At 47.7% G+C, this 24,943-nt stretch overlaps 1 protein-coding gene across 12 annotated transcripts in view; it reads right to left on the bottom strand.

Moving 5' to 3' along the window:
* The window catches only part of SLCO3A1 (solute carrier organic anion transporter family member 3A1), a 321,311-nt gene that overhangs the window by 73,468 nt on the left and 222,900 nt on the right, over positions 1-24,943 (bottom strand). For all 12 annotated transcript variants that reach the window (XM_510602.7, XM_009429867.4, XM_003952731.4 and 9 more), the window contains one exon: positions 3,793-3,891. In XM_510602.7, coding sequence (XP_510602.3) covers positions 3,793-3,891 — 99 coding nt within the window. The remainder of the gene's footprint in view (positions 1-3,792; positions 3,892-24,943) is intronic.

Raw genomic sequence — 24,943 nt, 5'->3', positions numbered from 1 at the left:
AAGGGGGTGTAGTCAGGATTCAAATGGAGTCTGATTCCAGTGCTTGAATTCTTAACCACTGCATGATAATGCCTCACCTAACAGTAGGATCTACACTCCCATGAGAATGTGCTGAGGCTCCAATGAGGCAATCTATGTATAGCTTTAAGAAGTGACCAATTCATGGCTGCTGTTACTACTAATCTTTTTGTAATAAACCCACATAGTTAAGGTTGGCCAAGGCAGTGATTAGATATGTACTCTGCTACTAAGTCCATTTTTTCAAGGTCCTGTTCTCACCTGGGTTTCAGTTAACAAAGAACCTAAAAAAGAAATTCTGGAGGCACCATCATTTCTTCCCCCAGCTCTCAGGGGAGGGATTTATTCTCCCTGAGCTGAGGAGCAAAGGGAACCACGTAGCGATCAAACATGGATGAAAGGCAGCAGCGGAAGCAGCCCATGTCCAAGTGGAGCCAGCTGGGACCTCCAGGCAAGGTGCCCCGTGGGGGCTGTCACCCCAGAACTGGCCCATGTCTACAACCAGCCCTCCTTGGCACCCCAGCTGCATCTACTCACAAGTTTCAACCAGGCTTCCTCACTGGATTCTCCTCTCAATGCTGGCACCAGGCTATGTGGTGGACGCCGCCTTCTCTCCTCCATCTACCCCATAACGAGGGCCCTCTGTTGACCTGCCTTGCTCCTTCCCCACAAATTTTAGGCTGCTGCTTTTCCTGGACCCCAATCTCAGTGGGGACTTCAGAAACATGTGTCCACGTGTGTGGCCCTTGCCTATTAATGCCTACAGTAATGTTCCCATACATTGGACAGCCCTACAGAAGAGCACTGTTTTAGGAAAGCAAGGAAAAGATAGGGGAGGCCCTAAAGCAATTAAGAATCCCCTCCTCAAATACAGCCCAAATCCACCTGCAGGCGGCAAGTTTCAGTCACAAGACTAGAAACAATAAAAACTGCTGGCAACTATAGAATTCTATGGCTGACTCCCTAAATAGGATAAATGATATTCTTCTGCCCTCTACCGGTAAAGAGCTGCACCTCACGGTGCCTCCGGGAAGGACGCAAACAAAGACCATGACTGACAATGCACCTTGCATTCTTTAGAAACAGAAAGGGAAGTCCGCTATCAACTTGGTGGGGAAGGCTGCCATCAGCGAGATGCCCACACGGGACTGAAAGGAGCCCACCTGCCTTACATCCATGCAGGCACCAAGTAGCCAATGAGCCTGGAACCATGGATCACACCGCTCCACCCTGGGCCTTAACGGGCAAACAGAGATGCTGAACACAGTAAGATGGGAACAGCATTCCAGGCTGAAGGAACAGCCTCAGCAAATGGAGGGAACTGGGAGTGGATGGGCTAAGCCCCCTCCAGCCATCTGTCTACCCACTGGTCATTTCAGGCACTGAGAAAAGGTGCTGTTTCATTCTTCTAAGAGAGTTTGGTGAGTGCAATCTCCACAGGCAGGCTCAGGAGATCTGGGTTTTATAGAGATACATTCCTTGGATTGGGGACATCCCTTCCCCTCTCTGTGACTCGGTTTCCTCATTTGTAAAATGAAAGAGTTGGAAAGGAATGATGTCTGAGGCTCTTTCCAGCTCAGATATTCTGGTCATTCACAGGCTTTTGGTTCAAGGCCACCACTGATAGCACTGAGGGCAAAATATGCTACCTGGCCACTCTGCTACCCTTCAAGGTGGCTTCCCCATTGCATCAGGAGTATGCCTCCTCTCTATCCCCTCTGCTGGCCCTGTCTTGTGCTGCCTTGGGTGCAGTGGTGGAAGCTGACCTGTCTATACGAGCAAGATGGAAACTGACGCACTTCATGTGTCCTGTGTCTTCCCAGCCTACCCGTTACCACACTCCCTAGGAAACGGGTTCAAAGGGCCAGCCGATGGCTGCAAAACACCAGCACTCAATCACCTTCGGAACAGACTCAGCACTTTAAAAGTATAAATAAATAGGGCTGCCTCTGATTTTTTTTTTCCACTTGGAAATTTGTAACATCATTAGCTACAAGTAAATATATCAGTAGGATTAATGGAGTGAATCACAAAGCGACTTGGATTTAAAACCACATTATTTCTTTGGGGTGAATTAGTAAATTTAGCATTGTCAAGAGATGACGGATTGAGAACCTGGGGACTGAGTATTCTTATTGATCCTGAGGATAGATCGGCATGAGAAGCAGAGGCTGGAATGGCTTCTCACCCTCTGTTTTCAGAGAGAAAGGAAATATGGCTTTGCTGCATGCTAAACTACATGGAAATATAGTGTTCCTTTTCAGACACAAGGTAGAGATGTGACAGCACGTGGTAGGCAATGACCCAGACGGTCCCCTAAAGTCCCTGCTGCCTGGTATTCTGGTCCTTGCGTAATAATCCCTTCTCTTTTGATAGTAAACCTGAACAAGTGACTAGCTTCTAACAAACAAAACACAGCAGAAGTAATGAGATGTCACTTCTGAGATTAGGTTATAAAAAGACTGTGGCTCCTGCCTCAGGTGCTCTCTCTCACCTTCCCTTGGGTTGTTTGCTTCAGGGGTATCACGGTGAGGTAGCCCCCTCCTGTGGGCCCATGGCAGTGAGCTTGGAAGTGGATCCTCCCCAAGCTGAGCCTTGGGATGATCCAAGACCAGGTTGCCACCTTGCAACACCTTGACTGCAGCCTCATAAGAGACCCTGAGCTAGAACTGCCCAGTGAAGCTGCTCCTGTATTCCAGACCCACAGAAAAAAATACGAAAAACAGTATGATAAGAAATGTCTGCTGTTTTAGGTCATTAGGTTTGGGGTTATTTCTTATGCAGCAACAGGAAACCAATACACCACGTGACTTGCTTTGGTTAATGAAATATGAGGGGAAACATTGTATGTCATTTCTGAGTAGAGGTTTCAAGGGCCAGAGTAAAACTGGTTTCCTTTCTTGGTAACTGGGCAAGCTGGGGTCAGGATGGAACTTCTGTGGGCCTGGGCCTCGGGGGCTGAGAATGCTTATCGATCCTGAGAGTAGATCTACAGGTCACCACGATGAGCCAAGTCTCCCTGACCCTGACACTGCTGACCTACACTGCACATGTAGTGTGACCAAGAAATAAACCTTAGTTGTATAAAATCACTGAGGTTTTGGGACTGTCTGTCACCACAGCATAGTCTAGCCCATCAATCTAGCATCCCATTCAATCCCACAATCATGGATTGGGGAACTCAGGGTATTCTGAGAAATGCACTTCCACTTCCTGCTAAGAACACAGGTTCTGCTTAAAATGGTTTTGAATGTGGATATTTCCTCACAAAGGCCACCACAACAGTGTCTTCTAAAAGGATGTTCCAATATTCTGTCTCATTGACCCCGTTCGTACACTTGCACCTCCAGAACACATGCTCCAACTTTTAGTTTGGAAAGCAGGATCCTCACATAGGTTAATGGGCCCCCACTCAATGAGCATATGCCAAGCATTTCTACACAGACACTCTCATTAAATTCTTATCTGCCAGGCCGATGTAATTATTGTTACCCTTTATTTACAGATAAGGAAAATACAGATTTGAGGAGTAAAATCAGCTATTGGGGGTTATTCAGCCTCTAGGTAGATGTTGGCAGAACCCAGACTTGAGTCAGGCCCTCTGAACCAACACTCACGTTCTTTCATCTAATCTCAGGTGAGCCCCAGCTACAGAGGCAGGGGCATCAAGACTGTCTCTTAGCAAGAAGGTTTTAGAACCCACAGGCTGAAGCCGCATTTATAAGGGAGGAAACGCTTGCGGATGGAAGGTAGACATGGAGATATATTCCTTACTTGTGTCAATGAAGACCGCATCCACGTAGATTTTGGTACAGAAAGAGCCCAGGATAAACCCGCAGGCTGGTCCGAATACCAGCATCGTGAACAGGATTCCTGAAAGAAGATGATGAAAAAAATAGATTACAAAACAGAAGCTATTCGATGAGCAAAATCACCAAAGGTCAAGGAGATTATTTTACACTGATGAGATGAGATGACATTAGGAATTCATCTAAAAATCCTAGAGGGGAAAGCCTGAATTTCTAATTTTTGGAAACTCTATGAAAGCTCTGTATATTATGCTACAATTCTACAGTATTTCGGGTAGGTTGCTTTGAAATTTGTGTCCCTTACTTCTAGAGGACTTCACCACACATCAAACATATTAAAATACATCCGCATCTATCATTAAATATTTTTTCTGCCATCCACACTTTTGAAAAGACTTTTATAATTTTGCTTTTACATTTACTTACTTTTATGTAACTTATTTAATTTATGGTTGGCTAAGATCCCTTGACACCCACTGTGCAAACTCAAGAATTTTTTGTGAAGTGAGGATAATTTACGCCACAAATTATTTTCAAATATAATAAAACGTCTGAGACTCTGAAATCCAGCAAATAACAAAGTTCACACAACGGTAAATATCTAACATTTAATTACATATTTATTAATTTCAATTCTTCAATTTCTGTCCATGTTTTGAAGTCATTATCTGTTTCCACTGTTGTTGTGGCTGCTTGTAACAGCTGGTCAGGAATTAAGTGATTCTGTAGCACTTGAGAAAATGGCAGGCTCTGGGCAGTGCTTAAGTAACTGATCGATACAATACCTGGTATTTTACACAGAAATTTTAGGACATTCTGGGAAAAGTACTGATCCCAAAACTCAAACCCACAGGCTGTATCTATTTAAATTTCAATTTGGTAGACATTTCTTGAGCACTGACAGTTCTCCAGGCCCTGGAGGCAAAAATAAGAGTCCAGAAAGTGGCCCTTCCCTTTAGAAGCTGGCCATCTGATGACGACAGTCAGTGCATGGGTAATTCCAGGCCAGGCAGCTCCAAGGCTGGGTGCTAACAGGCCACACAGGCACCTGGAGAGCAGAGTGAGAGATGAATGTCACTGCTGGGAACCTAAGCCCAGTGGAGGGTAGCTCTCCAGCCTAGTCTGTTCATAGGGGTAGACCAACTCACCCTAAATTCTCTCGGTTATGTCATTGTGGAACCAATCACATATTCATCCATTCAGTCAAGTTTTACTGAGCTCCTTCTATGTGCCAAGTACTATTCTCAGGGTTGGGGATTCAGCATTGAACCAACCAGTAAAAATCCTAGCCTCGCTGACTTGAAGCTTTCCCTCCTCCGAACACATTCATTGACTTGGAGTGGGGAAAAACAACTTAAACTACACAGAGGAAGGCAAATGGTTTTTAAATACCGGGCAAAGGAAGCCACGTAATATAGTTTGCATGTTTGTCCCCTCCAAATCTCATGTTGAAGTGTAATCCATAATATTGGAGGTGGGGCCTAGTAGGAGGTGTTAGATCATGGGGGCAGACCCCTTATGAATGGCTCAGCACCGCCCCCTTGGTGATGAGTGTGCTCTCACTCAGTTCACACAAGATCTGATTGTTTAAAGGAGTCTGGGACCTCCCCTTCTCCCTCTTGCTCTGGCTCTCGCCATGTAAGGTGCCTGCTCCCCCTTTGCCTCCTGCCATGATTGGAAGCTTCCGGAGACCTTCACCAGGAGCAGATGCCAACAACATGCTTCCCGTACTGTCTGCAAAACCCCGAGCCACTCGAATCTCCTTTCTTTGTAAACTACCCAGCCTCAGGTATTTCTTTATAGCAAGGCAAGAATGAACTAACACACATTTACAGACAGGAACCCAGAACCCTGAAGCAGTCACTTGAACAGGGCTTATAGGAGATGTTTGATGAAGGAAAGAATGAAGAAAATGTTTTATATCAGAGAAACAGGGCTGAGTCCACCCTCAGCAAAATCCTACTTGGATGCGAAGAAATCTGGAAGTTCCACTGTTTCCAAATAGTCACTCCACGGCCAACCAGAAACTGTAGAATCTTATTTCTGTTAATAAGCTGCATTTTAAAAAATGAAAATGTGTCACTTTGGAGAAGAGTGACGTTCACATGATCAGCACATTATCTCTGGTTTGTCATAACTTTAAGATAACCAAGCTCACAAAGTTGGGGGCAGGGGATGTTACTGGAAAAGATCTTTCGAGAATGGGCTAGAATTAGGGGGCTCTATTTAGTGGGGTTGTGGTTAGGGAGCAGAGCAGCAGGAAGAGGATCTGAGAAAACAGCAGGAAGTAGAGGGCATGGAAAGCAGTTGTCCGAGTCAGAAGCGGCACCCACGCTAGACCACAGAGATTCCTGCAAAGTCCTGAAGCCAGTCATATCCTCCCATCCAGGTTGCAGGCTGTGGTAAGCCAGCAGTCAGAGTTACGGGCACTCTAGAGATGGCTCAGCAAACAAACTCACTGCTCAGGCCTTCCCAAAAGAACAGGACACAGAGCACAGGGATACAATTCTCTTGCCATGGGTGCTGTGCCTACCCTTCTGACTCATCCGCTGTGACTCCCGGCACCTCCCCCATCACCCATAATCATAGCCCTTCTTCCCTTAAATAAATCCCCCAAGCAATGTATTCGTCACTGATCCATGCCCTACAGACTAAGGAGAATTATTATTAATACTTAATAGGTCAAAGGACCAAGCCTTCAGCATCCTTGGAAAAACAGAAACAACCAACAAGCTGAAGAGGTTGCATCGAGACTGTGCTGTTACCCCCATGCTTGGGGACAGTACAGTTGAAAGTGAGGACTAGCCAGACATCATAGCACAACTGGGGTCCCAGGCCTCCTGCCCTCTTGCAGAAAAGGAGGGGCGTCCCTCAAGCTGCTGGCCTCAGCTGTCCACAGGAGCCCCACAGGGCCCAGATGGGCCAGTGAGTGGGGATGGTGGCTTGAACAGGGAACAGCAGGGAACAGCAGTGGCCTGCTGTGGAGACACCACACCCTGAGGCAGCGTCTCCACCAAATTCCTCTATGAGAAGGTGTGGGTTTCCAGAGTTTGAATTGTGGCTTTTTCAAGGTCCTGTTCTCATCTGGGTTTCAGCTGAACAAAGATAAGCTAAAAAGGAACAGGATGGAGTTGATAGGACCCCATGCCAAACACCAAAGACATTGTGCACATGTATTTTGGTATAAACGGCATCTTCCTCCTCAGGTGCAACCCCTGGTCACTTTTCTATGTCGCTCCTCGTCACACGGACCTCAAGGTAAACCTCCACCTGCAACGCGTTCTCGAACCTTTTTCAAAGGACAGTCCGGTGGTGGGACGTGGGAGGGGCCTTCATGCATCGGGAAGTGCCTTCAGAAATATCTTAACAACTGAAACGAGCAGCTTCAGAGGGCCCAGATATGCAAGGCAGGTTCTGAGCTAACAACGGTTATGCTGAGCTTTCTTCCTTGGTTTCCCCCTTAATTCATCCTGCCAGGCTGTGATTTTGTTCTTGTTTTGGCAAAGCCAGCTCGAATGTTCTGCCTGAACGGAGGAGGAGCAGATTGCCAGGTACTGAGATGCAGGATCCCTGTGGAAGGAAGGGCCAGCGCCTCCAGGTGCAGAACCTTCTGCAGCGGCCCGGTGCTGCCCCCTGCTGTCTTCCAGGTTCATGTATGTCGGTGGGGAGGAGAGCCTGGGATTCCCTAGTCAGGGAGGCCTGAAGGCTTTCTGTGCTACTACCCTGGATAATTGAAAGCACTTTACATGCCTGATCTCCTGGAAGCCATTCAATGACCCCAGGGGGAAGTTTACTGGGCCTGTTTCACAGCGGAAAAACAGAATCTTAGAGTGGTTCAGCACCCGGCCCCAGCACGTTGCTAGAAAGCAGCACAGTGGGAAGGATTGCCCGGGTTTTCTAACCCGCTAAGGGAAAAGTCCAGGTGAGAGTATGAACCGCCTGGGTTCAAATCCCAGCTCTACCACTTCCCAGCTCCATGAACCTTTGGGCAAGGTATATTTAACCTCCCATGCCTCAGCTTCTTCTGTAAAGTGGGGGTAATAATAGATCGACTTCATGGGGTTGTGGTGAGGATTGAATGACCTCCTATTTGCAAAGCTCTTACAAAAGTGTCTGGCACACAGAAAGACCCAGGGAAGGGTTTGTTAAATAGATGACACCTGTGACTCTCCTACAACAATGAGGGCTGGCACCCACCTGGGTTCCCAGTCCTTCTCTTTCCAAAGCTCACTACACCCTCCATACCTCATTTCTTAAAGCTATCTTTGGGGGACAGGGGCTGGAGCTGGGAGCCGGCCAGGCCCAGGAAGGAGTTCTTGCTGGGAAACAGCTGTAATCTCAAGCCTCATCAGCATCCAGACTGACTGGATGTCTGGAGTCCACCCCACTGATCTGCTGCTTGCCAAGCCAAGCATGTTGGCACACTGGGTTGCCAGCCCGACCTCCCAGGGATGAGATGGCTGGACAAGGGGACCAGGGTCTGAATGCAGTGCCCCCCTGCATGGTGATCTGGCTCTGGCATTCTGTACACAGGCCTTCAGTGAATTAGCACAAATCTTCAGTTTACAGACTGTGCTGGGACACCATTGGGTACTGCAGTGAACTCACAGGGGTAACGCAGAATATCTTGAGTTTCTAATGGAAACACAGCAATACCTGACATCTCTTGGACATGTGAATCTACTATCCCAAGGTAGCCTATGGTGTCAACACTGGATTTCTTTCAATGACATTACATCTTTGTGAGCTGAGTTTTCCATAGTTGCTGTGAGAAAACCAAGTGTGGAAATCAATATGCACAGAAAATGAGGGTGGCAATGTCCAATCTGATTCCAAGGTTTCAGAAACTGTGCAGTTGCCAACAGGGACACACATCCCATTAGTAAGCGATTATGATTAAAAAATATATATTTTTTCTGTTGATATGTATCATGGTTTTCAAGCAGCTACTCTATGTTGTGAGGATAGCAACACTTACTAAGCAGTATGAGCCTAACTGCTTGATAAACAAAACTATTACGTATTTCTTTTGGACTCAGGACGCTGTGAACCAAGAAAGTTTGGGACCCTCTGTTGCAAATTTGCCTGAGAAGCTTATTATCTCAACTTATACCCAGATGATGAAGAGTTTCTGCCCATGACAGATTAGTCTAGGTATACACTACGGCAAATTCCTTAAGAAAACGACCTCCAGCAAGACTTCCTGGTGGTGAGTCTGCCTTTTCCCGCACTATATAATCTTTAAATTTAGCACCAGCCACCTCTGGACCCTGGGGAAGAAAAGATAACTCAGACAAGAATTTTGCCCTCAAGAAGCTTGCTGTCTTATTAGAAAGACTTTCCACCACTCTCGGTCAACAAATACCCACTGAGAACCTCCTAGTTGCTAGGACTATGTCAGCAGCAGTGAACACTATGGGACATAGCAGTGAACAAAACAGATGAAAACCTCACCCTTGTGGAGTTTGAAGAATGGCAACAAACACAAATCTATCACATGATATCAGGAGCAGTACCAAGATGAGAGTACATGATGGTGAGGGGCTAGAGGAAGATCCCACCCTGCACCGAGTCCTCCACACCATGTGCCACACAGTGTCAGATGTGCTTTAATAAAGCTGGGGTGGCTGGGCGTGGTGGCTCACGCCTGTAATCCCAGCACTTTGGGAGGCTGAGGCAAGCGGATCACGAGGTCAGGAGATCAAGTTCATCCTGGCTAACACGGTGAAACCCTGTCTCTACTAAAAATACAAAAAATTAGCCAGGCGTGGTGGCAGGTGCCTGTAGTCAACAGCTACTCAGGAGGCTGAGGCAGGAGAATGGCATGAACCCAAGAGGCGGAGCTTGTAGTAAGCCGAGATCACGCCACTGCACTCCAGCCTGGGCGACAGAGACAGACTCCATCTCAAAAAAAAAAAAAATAATAATAATAACAAATAAATAACAAATAAATAAATAAATAAAGCTGGGGTAAGTGGACTCACAGGGGTTCCACTACCGTGGCAGGAAGAACAGCGGCCCCCAAAAACCTCCACATCCCAATCCCTTAAGGCAACTATGTTACCTTAAGCGACCAAGAGGAATTAACGTTGTAGATTAAGAGATTATACTGGAGAGTCCCCATAGGCACAATCTTATCACAAGGATCCTTTAAATGTGAAGAGGGAGTCCGAGTCAGAAATGGGGATGTGATGGCAGAGCCAGAGAGACGGCATCATGAGAAAGAGCTGACTAGTCATGCTGGCTTTGAAGATGGTGGATGGCCATGAGCCAAAGCTTGTGGGCAGCCTATAGAAGCTGGAGAAGGCAAGAAAACAGATTTTCTCCTCCACGCAGGATCACAGCCCTGCCGGCACCTTGATTGTAGCCCAGTAAGACCCAATATGGATGTCTGACCTCCAGAAGCGTAAGATAACAAATTTGTGTTTTACACTAAGTTTGCAATAATTTGTTACAGCAGTGATAGAAAACTAATACAATCGTTAAGCAAATCTGGGTTAAACTCCAAGACTTCTCAGATCTCATAAATGCTAATATGCATGAATGGAATATTGCACAAAGGTTTTGTGTTAATTATTTGACCACAAAACATTTTTTTGTGTGTGTCATTTCTCAGTTCTGGTGTTGACTGCAGCACAGTCCAAGAGACACTGTTGTAGATGCTAAGCCCCTCAGGCAGAGATGATGCTTTATTCTTCTTTCTATTCCTATTTCGCCCCAGTGCTGATGGACAGTAAGTTCGCTGTTTGTTGAAAGGATGTGTGGTTGAGAGCACTAGTCACAGTGGCCATGCAGAAGAAGGAGTGAGCGACTCTTCTTGGCAATGGCTTGCCCAAGCTCACCTGGCCAGTTGGTGGCAGAGCTGGGACCCAGACCCAAACCTCCTCTTTCCCTGACCAGTGCTCTTTCCCCAAGTCCCTCTGCAGATGTCTCTGTCTGTGCTGTGGACTCTCCCACTCGATGTACCTCCTTCTAGATGCAATCCGACCATGGGACTCACTAAGTCTACATGAAGGGTCAGACTAGGTGCATGTAACCAGAAGAATTTGGAAAATACAACTGGAAACTTGAAATTTTCTGGTCCAGGAAGAATTATTCAACTTTAATACTATTACTGATATAAGATATAATAATAGATGGGGCTGGGCGTGATGGCTCACACCTCTAATCCCAGCACTTTGGGAGGCCGAGGCAGGTGGATCACCTGAGGTTGGGAGTTCAAGACCAGCCTGACCAACATGGAGACAACCCCGACTCTACCAAAAATACAAAATTAGCTGGGCATGGTGGTACATGCCTGTAATCCCAGGCACTCAGGAGGCTGAGGCAGGAGAATTGCTTGAACCTGGGAGGCAGAGGTTGAGGTGAGCCAAGATAGCGCCATTGCACTCCAGCCTGAGCAACAAAAGCGAAACTCCAGCTCAAAAAAAAAAAAAAATAATAATAATAATAGATAATAAAAGTACTAGGGAACATTTTGTGTTTGTGGAATGTAGCAAGCTGATTCTAAATCGTTCATAGAAATGCTAAGGACCAAGGCCAGTCTAGACATGTTTGAAGAAGCACAACTGTTGTCAAGACTTTCCCTGTTGGGTATCAGGACTTCTTTTAAAGCCAAGGTGCCTCTGGCACAAGAAATAACAAATATAGCAATGAAGCAAAAGAGAAGCCCAACAACAGATCCACACCCTTACAGACATCTGCTTTATGACAAAGTGTGCACTGCAAAACAGTGGGGGAAAGAATGGTATTTTCCATAAATGGTGCTAGGACAATTTGCAACTATAGGCGGTGGGCGGAGGGAGGGGGGTGGTGGGGGAATGAGCCTCACCTCACAACATGTGCAAAAATCAATTCCAGGTGGGTCAGAGACCAGAGACTATAAGGGTGAAAAGGAAAACATAAAAGCTTCTAGAAAATGACAGAGTAAAGTACCTTCATGATGTTGGGGGTAGAGAAATATTTCTTTTTTTTTTTTTTTTTGAGACGGAGTTTTGCTTTTTCACCCCGGTTAGAGTGAAGTGACTTGATCTCAGCTCACTGGAACCTCTGCCGTCCCCACAGCAGGTTCAAGTGATTCTCCTGCCTCAGCCTCTTGAGTAGCTGGGATTACAGGCACGTGGCACCATGCCTGGCTAATTTTTGTATTTTTAGTAGAGACAGGGTTTCACCATGTTGACCAGGCTGGTCCTGAATTTTTGACCTCAGGTGATCCACCCGCCTTGGCCTCCCAAAGTGCTAGGATTACAGGCATGAGCCACTGAGCCCGGCTGAAAGATTTCTTAAACCAAACTTAAAAAACACTAGCTATTGAAAGAAAAGACTGGACTACATTACAATTAACAACTTCATTATCAGAGTGAAGCTGATTTATCAGAAGAGTTCACCAAGAATGTGAAAATGTGGGAAAATACATGTGTAACACATATATTTTTATAATACATGTAAGAATCAAGGAGTTCATATGTAGACTATATAAAAACTACTACAAATTGATGAGAAAGAAAAAAACCAGGAGAAAAATCGACAGAAACCTTAATAGGCATTTCACAAAACAGGAAATCCAAATGAACAATAAGATATAAGAACATGGTCAGTCTTATTAGAATTCAGAGAATTATAAATTTAAACCCCAATAACATACGAGTGTGTTTCAGCTGGTTAAAGAGTCTGACACTACCAAGTGTTGGCAAGGATCTGAAACTCTCCTACACTGCTGGTAGGAGTGTAAATTGGACAACACCTTGGCAAAACTTGGCAGTGTCTGAAAAAGTGAAGATAAACTAATCCAATGATGCACAATTCTGAGTCCTTGGTAAACACCCCACGGAAAGTGTGCTGACGGACTGGGAGAAGCATCCAAGAATGCGCACACCAGCACTGTTTGTAAGATTTCCCAATTGGAAACTATCCCAAATGCCCAACCATGGTAGAACAGAAAAACATACTGTGATCTCCCGTACTCTGGAGTTACTCTACAGCAAAGAAAACAGATCATCTATAGGTGATCATCAACGACATGGTTGAAGTTGAAAGATGTAATGCCTGGCAGAAAAACACGTCCTGGTGTGATTCTACTTATGCAGGATTCCAAACAGCAAAGTTAACTCTTTAGTGACAGGGAGTCAAACTATAAAGAAAACCAGGGAAAGGAATATTACAGAAGTCAGGACTGTGGTTACTGTTGGGGGAAGGGAGGGTCCTTGGGGAGAGGTGGGGAGGAGATTCTCCAATGCTGGTTTTGTGGTTGATTTGTTTATAGACTTCATGGGTATTTATTTCACAACAACGTGTAAGCTGTGTATCTACGTTTCAGGCAAGAAAACGTGATTTTAATATTTTTAATACACACGTATGCACATGCGTGATATAAGTACATACACACAAATGGCTATTTGAGTGCCTGCTGTGTGACGCCAGTTGGACTATGTGATTCACAAATGTTACCTCAGGATTACTCCCAACTAGGCAATGGGTTGGGTGCTACCATCCCAGTTTCATCCAAGAAGGCATGAGGCCCACTTAAGCAGCTCGCCCCGGGGCACTTGGCTTCCAGGCAGCAGCTTAACCACAATATGCCTACGCAAAACTGGGTCCCCAGTTAGCTCACGTGCAAATAGACAGGGCTGAAGAACAAAAACAACCAAACTTTGCTATTCAAAGGCAGCTCCTTGAATCGAGGAGGCCATTCAGTTGCAGGCACACGGCTACTCTGAAATCAAAACTTACAGCAGGGAAGCCCAGTTGCCCTTCAGAGGGCAGGTGGGGTGGGATTCAGAGTGGGTTCTAGAGCTGGACTGGATGTGCGTCCAAGTACTACCAACTTAACTGCCTGGAAACCTGGGGAGCCCCCTCAGCCTCTCTATGCTGGTTTGCTGCATCTGAAAAGTAGTGTGCTACTAAGACATTTTATAGGGCTGTGGTGAGTAATAAATGAAAGCAATGGTGGGGGCCCAGCCCTGGCACAGATGAAGCACTTCATAAACATCAGTTTCCACTGATGCTCCAAGAGGAAGACTCCATGGCAGCCATTCTTGTTCTCCCTCCTTCCGCCTGGCCCTGCGGCTTCTGCAGGCTCACTGGAAGGCCTGCTCTTGGAAGAGATAGTATCACTGGCTGGCTATGGTGGTGCATGCTGCATTGTTTGAGAAAAATGTTGACCCTTCCATGTGAACCTTTATTTTTCTCTTTGTCAAAGTGTACCATGGGGCATGGCTCCTGCGTTGAACAGCCTGTGGGGCTGGGTGAGAGGAGCACAGGCTGCCCGAGGAGCTGCAGGCATCTGCTACCTGCTGGCATAAACTCTTTATGCCCCTGAGAGCAAAGCCAAACAGGCCATCCAGAAACCCAGGGACTGCTATCAGCTCCCCTACTCACTTTGCAATTAGATGCGCCCATTCGTGTTTCTGACCCTCAAGGTCTCCTGGGGTGGAAAAGGACAGAGAGGTACTACTGACCTTGAGGGAGGATCGGTGTCAAGGCTCTGCTGTACTGGTGTGTCTGTGAGCATGGTACAAATGCTCCCTCGGCCTCAGTTTCCTCCTCTGTAAAATGGGATGACAACAATCCCTACCTCCTAAGGGGTTATTGAGGGTCAAATACGTAGTGCACAGAATGCTTCTGATCAATTCCTGGAACACAGACATTCTCAAAAACCATCAGCTGTTATTTGTTCTTCTTACTGGTGCCTCTAACAGCAGGATTTTCTTTTTTTATGACGTTTTAAATCACTTAGGTAAACTCTGCTTTTTTTAGAGAATGTGGAAAATACAGGATCATGTAAAGGATTAGCATCGTTCTCATATTTCCCTTTAGGCATTATTATATTTGTATTGTCTTTCTTCATATGCGTTTATCATTCATGGAACCATATAAGTTAATTTACAAACAAAACCCCTTTTCTTCATTTTAAAAGCAGCACATGCTCATTAAGGATGACTGAGGATAAACCAAGCATAGAGAGGCAGAATAACACAGTGGCCAAGAACACAGACCCTAGAGCTGCATGGCCAGGGTCTGCAGTCACTGGCTGTGCGACCTTGGCAAAGGTACTTACCTACTCTGGCCCTCCATACTCTCACCTGTGAGTGAGGTTAACAGTACCCACCTCGCAGGATTGTTTTGAGGTTTGGGTGATTAGTGCCTCACAAGGGCTTTCCACAGTGCCTGGCACACAGTAAGTGCTCAATAAATTTTAGCAATCGCTATTACAAAGATGATAGCACACATCACCATCTCTCACCACCCAGAAACACTGACATGCATTTAGATCTTCCCTTCTCCTCTGTTTCTATGTACAAGGCTTATTTCTTATGAGTAATTTTTAATAAATCCCCATCACACTTCTCCTAATGACAGAAAGCTTAGAGACAAATACGATTCTCTGAAGAACATACTTCTGAAGAATACAATTATCTATTGCAATAGAATTTCAGGTGCTGATAGAACGGAACTGCAAGGACCAGGCACTTCTCAGCTGTCCTTGGGAGAGTGGTGAAGGGAGAACCTACGGCACCCAGGAGTCACGCTGCCCTGCACTCAAACCTCTGCTCAGATCCCTTCCTGAACGTGGGAAGGGAGGGCACCTGAGGACAGTGAGATCTCACATGACAGTCAGTCCTGACTTCTTAGCAGTGACAGAGACAGCACCAAGCTAGCAGGGCAGCAGAAGGGCAGAGCTGAGGGTTCTGTACTTGACAAAATGAGAGATCCCTTCGGGGGAAGCCTGAGGTTTTCTTTAGAGGAATCTTGAGATTTGCTTGACTCAACTTCGAGGAAACAAGAAAACGGTCTCTCCTATAATATCTCGCAGGGCTGGTACACACGGGTGACGGCTTCTACCTCTTTACAAGGAAAGTGATCATTTGGTCTGATTATAAAAGTAATGCATTCAGCAGGGGGAAAACACAGTTTTCCTACCATCCAGAGGCAGTCATTTTCTTCAGCTCTTTCTCTGCCCCTTCTGATTTATTCAAGGTCAATCATTCTCACTATGCCTTGATAAGGTGAGTTTATGAGACTCTTTTTGTAGATGAGAATACAGAAGCGCAGAGAGATCAGTCAGCTGCACCAAGGTCACACAGCTTGTACATGGTGGAAGTGGATTTTAACTCAGGACTCCAGGACCTAGTTCCTAGAGAAAGAGCAGGTATCATGGCACAGTGGTGAAGGCGTGAGAATCAGCCAAGGCTGATTCCTACCAGGCTGGAATCCTGGTTACATTTCTCAATTTCTGGAAGATTCACTTCCCAACTCTGAGTCTGGGAAGAAGGGTTATCAGTCTTGTAGAACAGCGAGAATTATATGTAATGCATGCAAATCTTCTGATATCTGGCATGAATAGAAGCTTTCTAGAATTATCTTTGTGTTTCAGGAACAATGAGTCCAAGAATGGGGGCGTGCATGGCTGGTCTCCCTAGGCTGTTTCTTTGCCTGGACTTGGAGTAATTTTAACCCTACATGGTTCTCGCAAGTGGGAGGAGTGAGGAGGAAACGCGGGTTGGCTGTGACTCTGCCCCACTAGAGGGCAGTGCTGACCTAGGAAAAAGAGCAATTCCAGGCTGCTTGACCATCCTTGGCCTCCACTTCCTAAATGCCTGTGAAACCCTCCGTCAGGGCTTTGCGTTTCTCATCACCCACTTGCCTTCGTGCCCTCAATTTATATAAATGTATTGCCACATCTTGAATCTGCAGGCTCAAAGTTCTCCCCTCAGAGGGAGCATTCTGCATCATATGTGCATGAATAAAACATGATCCATAAACAGCAGGAAACCTGCAATACACATTTATCCGGTGCCTGCTGCCAACAGCCTGCCAGCATTACATAACTGACCTTGCTTATGTCTGAGGAGGAGGTGAACAGGGAAGGAGACGGTGAGGAGGTGACCATTTATTGAGCACAAATTACGTGTTAGACACTGTGTAATAGAATTATACCCATCACAAAGTTTACAAACAAAACCAAACACTAATGTTACCAAATCCACACAGTACATGACAGAGCCAGAGCATATGTGCCCCTCCCCACATTACTGCACCTGTTAACCTCTTAGATCAGATACATCAATGGGGCTCAAACTGGGCTGCACATTGGATTCACCTCGGAAACCTGTAAAAATAAAACACCAATCCCTAGGTCTCACTCCTGGAGATTGTGATGAAGCTGGTCTGGAAGACAGACTAGGCAATGGGCTTTTCCCAAAGTCCCCAGGTGATTCTACCTGCAGACAGGTTGAGAATCCTGGACTAGAACCAGCCTCTGCCCTTGCTGCCCTTGACCAGACTTTCTCATTAAAAAGCACCATCAGTGGGCTGGGTGCAGTGGCTCACACCTGTAATCCCAGGACTTTGGGAGGCCGAGGTGGGCAGATCGCCTGAGGTCAGGAGTTCGGGACCAGCCTGGCCGACATGGTGAAAACCTTATCTCTACTAAAAATATAAAAGCCGGGCATGGTGGTGGGCACCTGTAATCCCAGCTACTAGGCAGGCTGAAGCAGGGAGAATTGCCTGAACCTGTGAGGTAGAGGTTGCAGTGAGCCAAGATCGCACCAGTGAGCCGAGATCACAACACTGCGCTCCAGCCTGGGCAATAGAGCGAGACTCGGTCTCAAAAAAAGGAGAAAAAGAAAAAAAAAAAGCACCACTAGTGGTACCAGCACTGACCAAAGAAATAGCTGGTACCCAAAATGCATTTGGGAGGTAAAGAGTAGAATGATGGTTACCAGAGGCTGGGAAGCGGGCAGGGGAGGTGGGGATGGTTAATGGGTGCAAAAATATAGACAGGATGAATAAACTCTAGTATCTGATATTGCAACAGGGTGACTACAGTCAACAGTAATTTATTTTACATTTAAAAATAACTGAAAGAGTATAACTGGAATGTCTGTAACACAAAGAAATGATAAATACTTGAGGTGATGATGGATACCCCATTTACCTTGATGTGATTATTGCACATTGTAGGCCTCTGTCAAAAAATCTCACGTACCCCATACACACACATACACACACACACACACACACACATATACATACACACAGCTACTATGTATCCATAAAAATGAAAAATACCTACCTTCCCCCGCCCAAAAAAAATGCATCTGGGCACATGGGTTAAAGGAAGAATATGGACACAATTTGATATTCACCCTGGAAGGTGGAGGGGCAGCCATTCACCAAATGTGGCCAGACCAAAGCCACTGAGCATGGTGACAGAACCCAAATCTCTCGTAAAGCCAGCCAAAGCAGCACTGCATGCCGCCACGAGTGTGAGCACTCAGCACAGAACTCTGCCTGGTGTACCCCGTGTGGCCTCTGGGGCACCGAGTATGGCCCCTACTGCTGTCTGGTATGGGCATGGGCCTTGCTCATGCTGGTCTTCAACCCAGTTTCTCCTTCTCCTCCAGGGCCCTAGCGGTGCATCAAAAACTGATCCTCCATTCAAAGCCTGCCTTAAATACCACCTCCTCCAAGGGGCCTTCCTAGATTTTCTCTGATCCTTCACCTTCTCTCTTCTGTCATAGTACGTGACCTGAGACTTTTTCTATAGTTCTGCTTCTAGTTGGCCTGGAGGAAAAAAAAAAAAAAACTCCATGTATTGGGCTTGCCATAATAATTGTAGGCTCGGGAAAAGCAGAGACCCTGTTTAAAAAAACACAAAAATCACCTTTTCCATAGGGGCAGTACAGCCCTGGAGGAGGGACCCCATGTGTGTTGAACTGTACACTGATTACTACCCAGGCCTGGGAAGGGTAGGAAGCCCCGGCCTCATGGAGAATAATTTGTATAACGATATCCCACAAAGCTAGACGACTTCAGGATGCTCGGGGAGGATCTGCAGTTGGTCAAAGCCGCAGCTATTGCCACTCTGGGCTTCTCAACCTAGCTGAAAGAGGCATCTTTTCTTTCTCTCCAGGCCCAGCCAGGCCTTACCAGGGTGAAGGCACATGCCTCTCTGGCTGGCTAGCCGCAGGCCAGAAATCCATCCAGAGAAACAACAGCTTGTGCCTTCCTGAAGGGCCCGCGTTCTGTGTGTGAGCCCAGTGGGGTCCTCCCAGAAGCTCTCTAGGGACATCCTCTCAGATGCAGGTTTTGCAGGCTCCCTGCTGTCCACACCCAAGCCCCCAGCAAGGGGCAGTGCAGAGACCGCAGGACCTTGTGTCTAGTTCAGGCTTCAAAGCTCTGCAGGACAACTTAGCAACAGCAGGAGGCTGTGCTCGAGGCACTCACCCCTCAAAGCCTCAGCAGCTCCATCTGGAAAACAGGGCAGTCACCTGCCCTGCTCTCCCCCTATTACGGGCTGGACTGTGTCCCCTCAAATCCCTGTTGAAGCCCTGGCTGCGGGAACCTCAGCACGTGATTGTGTTCAGAGATAGGGCTTTTAAAGAGATTATTACATTACAATGAGGCCCTTAGATGGGCCCTAATCTGATGGGTGTCCTTAGGGATTTGGACCCGGAGACACCAAGGAAGCTCAGGTACAGAGGACAGACCGTGTGAGGGCACAGTGAGAAGCTGGCCGTCTGCTGGCCAAGGAGAGAGTTCTCAGGAGACCCATGGCCAACACTACCATCTCAGGCTTCCAGCCTCCAAAACTGTAAGAAAATGAGTGTCTGTTGTGGAAGCCACCCAGTCTATGGCATGTTGTTATGGCAGCCCCAGGAGACTAACACAGCTCCCAAGACCAGAGTGGGGATCATGTGGGCCAACACTTGAGAGGGTACTTGGAAGCTGTGGTGTGCCCCCTAGTGGCATGGAGTACTAGATGCATGTGGTGGGCCATCCAACGTGAATGCAGCCATCCCAGGGCCCCCAGATGTCAGGATAAAATCAGCACCTTCATGGGCATTGCTCCCTGGTTAGGACTGGCCGGGTGGAAAACTGCCAGGGAGCTCTGACCTGTGGGACCATTTTATTCATTATCGCTGGACCCCTCACCGTGCCTAGCAAAGGGCAGGCTTGGAAATTAGTTTCCTAAACGTGGTACACAAGATAAACTGTTTCTCACAGGGCGCAAGCTCGAGTATGGCAGATGAGTCACAGGACATCAGTGAGGGAAATATCCCATTCATAGCGTAGGGCCAGAGCTGGGTTTTGAGGCAGGTCTGTTGCTAGTGAGGATGACGGTGCTGATGCCTAGTGAGCTGAGGGCTGAGTTCTAGCACATTCCATGTACTACCTCATTTAATCGTCGCCACAACCCTATGCGCAGATACACTCCCATTTTACACGTAAGGAAACCGAGACACAGAGAGATGAAGTAACGTGCCCAGTGATACATGTACAGTAAGTGGGAAGCTGAAATAAAAACAAAGCAGAGGACTAAAGAAAGGGGAGGAAGGACAGGAAGAAGGCAGGAACAGCCTGGGCAAAGCAGGAACAGCCTGGGCAAAGGCAGAGGTGTGGGAGAGCCCCAAGATGTGAGGCAGACAGTAGAGGGAGACCCTTGCAAACAAGAAGAGTCAGTGGTGTGGCTGTGTAGGAGATGGCTGGGCTGCAGCTGCCCGCGGAGGTGCGCCGAGGTCAGGCTATGACCTGCCTACAGCAAGAAGCACGGCAGCTCCTGGGCTCAGGTGTGTCCTGCTCAGGCTATGTGGCCTCAGGGAGACACCTGCTATGGAGTGCTGCTGTGGAGGTCCCTGAGGCTCGGAAAACCTTGTGGATGAGCCCAGGCCTCAAGGGCAAGACCCAAGTCAGGCCCTGTGCTAGCCAGCTCTGGTGCTCCCAAAAGCCAACTTGTGTAGTTCCCAGTTATTTCTCACTCTCATTCACTAGTATGCTCAGGTGTTCACTCAATGGGGATATAGCGAACTAACTCTGTTTCTGCTGCTCCACAGTGGAAAGCCCACTGCTACCTCAAGATCCAGCTCTGTTGATGCCATGAATAATGGCAACAACAAAATCATTCTTCATTAAATACCCGCCATGTGCTAGGGCCTTTAGACACTGCATAGAATGTAATCCTCACAACCCCGAGAGGCAGGTGTCTTCACCATCAGTTTATAAATGAAGAAATGGAGGCACAGAAAAGTTAGATTACCAGCCTGTGGCCACACAACTGCGTAGGAGCCCAGGTCCTGCAGGATCCTGCACTTCCTCCCACTCAGAAAGGGGAAATGGCAGCAGAAGGTTGAGGGCTTTGGAAATCCCTCTAACTCTAAGCTAATTTTAGAGAAATCTAATGAATTCCAAAGGAACCAGCGCCTGCAGAGTGCTGAAGAACCTGCTCAGAGCCATATCCTTGCTGGCTCTGGGAAGCCCAGGGTCCTGAGGGAGACAGAACTGAGCTTTAGTGGCATGGGGCCTCTACTTGGGACTCCACCCCGCACCTACAGTGTGGGGGATCTCTGGACCTTAGTTTATCCATCCTCACCTCGTGCTCCACCACCAGTGGAAATGGCGGCAAAGGCTCAGGTGCTTCCTCTTGTCACCAGAGGGAGCCAGACGCTTTCTCATGCCAGGGAATGCCTGCCTCACTGGTGTGGCTGGAGCAGTGCAGTTCAAGGTAGGAAGGTCACCAGCTCCTCTGAGGGCGGCTCCCCCGCCTGTAGGAGGACACGGCGGGGCAAATGACTCTGTGGGAGTCTGTGGTAATCAGTGAAGGTCCTCACGCCGTGTCTGTCAAAAAAAATGACCATCTCCGAAAAGCCCAAGAAGGGAAGGGAGGCCTTCTATTACCCCAACCACAGGGTAATAGAAGGACCCATATCAGGGACCTCCCTGATATGGTTTCGCTGTGTCCCCACCCAAATCTCATCTTGAATTGTAGCTCCCATAATTCCCACGGGTCGTGGGAGGGACCCCATGGGAGGTAACTGAATCATGGGGGTGGTTACCCTCACGCTGTTCTCATGATAGGGCGTTCTCATGAGTTCTGATGGGTTTATACGGGGCTTTTCTCTGTTTTGTTCAGCACTTCTCTCTCCTGCCACCATGTGAAGAAGGAAGTGATTGCTTCCTCTTCTGCCATGATTGTAAGTTTCCTGATGCTTTCCCAGCCATCCTGAACTGTGAGTGAATTAAATCTCTTTCCTTTATAAATTACGCAGTTGTAGGTGTGTCTTTATTAGCAGCATGAGAATGGACTAATACACTCCCCAATCTCATACAGTCCGTACTTGACTCGGTTCATCTTCCTGAAACGTATTAAATCACACTCATCCCCTATTTTAAACCCTCACAGGCTTCCTGACTCCATGCCAGGCTGTGCGACTACAGGCAGATGGGGCTCTGAGTGCAGGTGGGGACCTGGCTCAGGGCCTCCCTCCGAGTGTGTGCTGACTGGTGGGGATTGCCCTGGCTGGTGTACGGTGCTGGTGTACAGTGTCCAAGGAGGCCCGTGAGCACCAGAGTGAGGCTCAGCAGAATGAGAATCAGGCTCTGGGGGCAGAGTGGGTGGGCTAGCGGCAGGTCCCTGGGGCACTGTCTATCCGTGGATTCATGCCCAGGCCCCGTGCAGGAGCAAATGAGTAGAGACTCAGTGATCATGCATAGGGCACAAGATAGGGATGGGAGCTGGGGTTCCAGGATAAAGCAGAAATCCTAACATCAAAACTACGTCCTGCATCCGGGGAAAGTACTGAACATGCAGCAGAACATACGCAGCATCTGCAGAAATCCCTCCTATCTAGAGGCAGGGTTGGTGTCCTGAGGTTCTGACTGGGAAGGGCAGACTGCAGAGGTGCTAGCCAGGTTGGCACCAGCTGCAAGCAACCGATGCATTCTCACCCCTTTCCAACCTCACCTCCAGCGGGGCCCCTACACCATGGGTTTTGTTTGACGAATGGTGGAAAACAGTCAAGATGTGAGTCAAATGCAAATTTCACCCTGATTTATCACTAAGGGGGACACGGCCGCTTGCTGACATGACAGTCGGCTGATTTTGAAGCCTGGTGAAAACTAAGGATGGATTATTAAACTCTGGATTTATGTGTTCTGCAAGCAGGGAGCTGTCACTGTCAGAAGTCGACAGAGTTCAGCAGGAACAAGTCACGCCAGACCAACTTCATTTCCTCTGCAGTTTTCTGATAGGAACAGGATGCTGATTAGATTGAAGACAAGTCATAAACACATTATACTGTGAGGCAAGTACAGGCTGGACAAAAACACTCACTGTATGAGAGAGGGAACCATGCATGATGCTGGGACACAGAACTGGCGGAACCATCTCAAAGCCGTGGGGCAGGTGTGTGAAGTCTTGTGGAGCAGGACGGAGGTCTTGGCCAGTGTGCCAAAGGGTCACTCCTATCCCATTCTCTGCATGTGGGATGGATACACTGGCATGTTATGCCCATTTGAGAGGGAAGATTCATACACTGGAGGTAGACTGAGGATTCAACATGGCCAAACTATCTGTCTGAAAGGGAGCCAGCATTCGCCTGCAAGCACTTTAGGATGGGCTGAGGAAGGTATGGAGCAAGAGCTCATCAAGGCAGGAAGAGCTGCAGCGGAATGGAGCTTCAGCATGAGTTCCCACCAGTGATGCACTTATCCCAAATGCCCATGCAACCTCCGTGGCACTAACAGAGTCAGGGTTACAAAGGGGCAGCCCCCATATTCTCATAGAGTCAGCTGCCAGTGTGGTCAGTCTGGAATATGACATTTAGAGGGGGCCATACCATGCTGGATTACCTCCTGGAGGGGCTTTTGGGAGAAGTAAGGATCTAGAAGCCGTGCCATGTAATAACTAAAGGACTGGAGAAATTTAGCCCCAGAAAACACAATGAGCAGGCAGCAAGGCTGAAACACTGTCATGGGGAATAAAAGCTTAAGCACCAAGTTTCCCTCCAGAAGCCAGAGTCGGATTCAGGATGCAGTCATAAGATAGCAGGTGACCAGGAACATGGAGCACGGGGGGACTGGCTGTCTTCAGAGGGGCAGTGAGCTGCTCACCACCAAGGGTATTCAGGTGGAGGCCAAGTGCCCAGGTATCAGGGTTGAAGCGAAGGGCATTCCTGCTGGGTGATAGGAAGGCAGACTGGAGAGTCCCCAGGTCTGAACAAACTGCCAAAACTTTCTCAAGCATCTCACCATCCCAGGCATCCAGAGGACCCGGAATCCACCTCACTGTTGGCTCTATGCCACGGGTGTGAAGTACTTTCCTGAAGGGGCAGAAGTGATTACACTCAGCACAGGGAGGAAGCAGGATGTGGGGCTGCCTACCAGAAAGCCATGTCAGCTCCTGGCCACCCCCACCGCCCTGCTTGTCAGCTCTCTCGAGATTCCCAGAGTGAATCAACATGAGTTGCTTAATTTCTCTGCATCTCTGTCCTGGAAGATGGCTTTTCTGGAAAACTCATCTTTGCAGGCAGTGTGTTCCTCTAGAGAAATCTGAGCATCGGGGTTCTAACTCACAGGCTGGAAAATGGAGGCCAGGTATTGCTGAGTAATGTCTCCTCTGAAAAAGGTAACAAGACAGACTGGTAAATAGCAGACCTTCAGGGCATACCACGTTCACCTGGGCAGATCACCTGGTGAGGTCCTTAAGGCCCACCTGAGACCAGAACTGGAGAAACGATCCTCATAATTGGAACAAACAATATGAGCTTTATTCTTCTGGAAGATCACTTCTGGTTCTGTTTGCAGATGAAGGAGAGGGAAGAGACAAATTGTGCACAGCAGGGAAGCAAAGTCAGCCTCTGACTGCATCTTTCGGGTCGGGGTTAACTGAATGGCTCAGACTTCCTGCATCAGCAAGGGCAGGCAGCAACTGGGCCTTTAAAGAAAATTATAAGGAAAATGACTGTTTAGTTCTGACACATGACAGGCTGGCTTGAAAGAAGATAGGTTCTCTTTATTGTTTCAGAAGGAGTTTCACTCTTGTCGCCCAGGCTGGAGTACACTGGGATGATCTTGGCTCACTGCAACCTCTGCCTCCTCGGTTCAAGCAATTCTCCTGCCTCAGCCTCCCAAGTAGCTGGGATTACAGGTGCCTGACACCATGCCCAGCTAATTTTTTGTACTTTTAGTAGAGACGGGGGTTTCACCATGTTGGCCAGGTTGGTCTCAAAGTCCTGACCTCAGGTGATCCACCTGCCTTGGCCTCCCAAAGTGCTGGGATTACAGGCGTGAGCCACGGTGCCTGACCTCGAGCATAGGTTCTCTTAAAGCAGTGGTTC

The sequence above is a fragment of the Pan troglodytes genome, chromosome 16 (assembly GCF_028858775.2).
Source record: "Pan troglodytes isolate AG18354 chromosome 16, NHGRI_mPanTro3-v2.0_pri, whole genome shotgun sequence".
Lineage (NCBI taxonomy): Eukaryota > Metazoa > Chordata > Mammalia > Primates > Hominidae > Pan > Pan troglodytes.
This window is presented reverse-complemented; position numbering and strand designations above follow the sequence as displayed.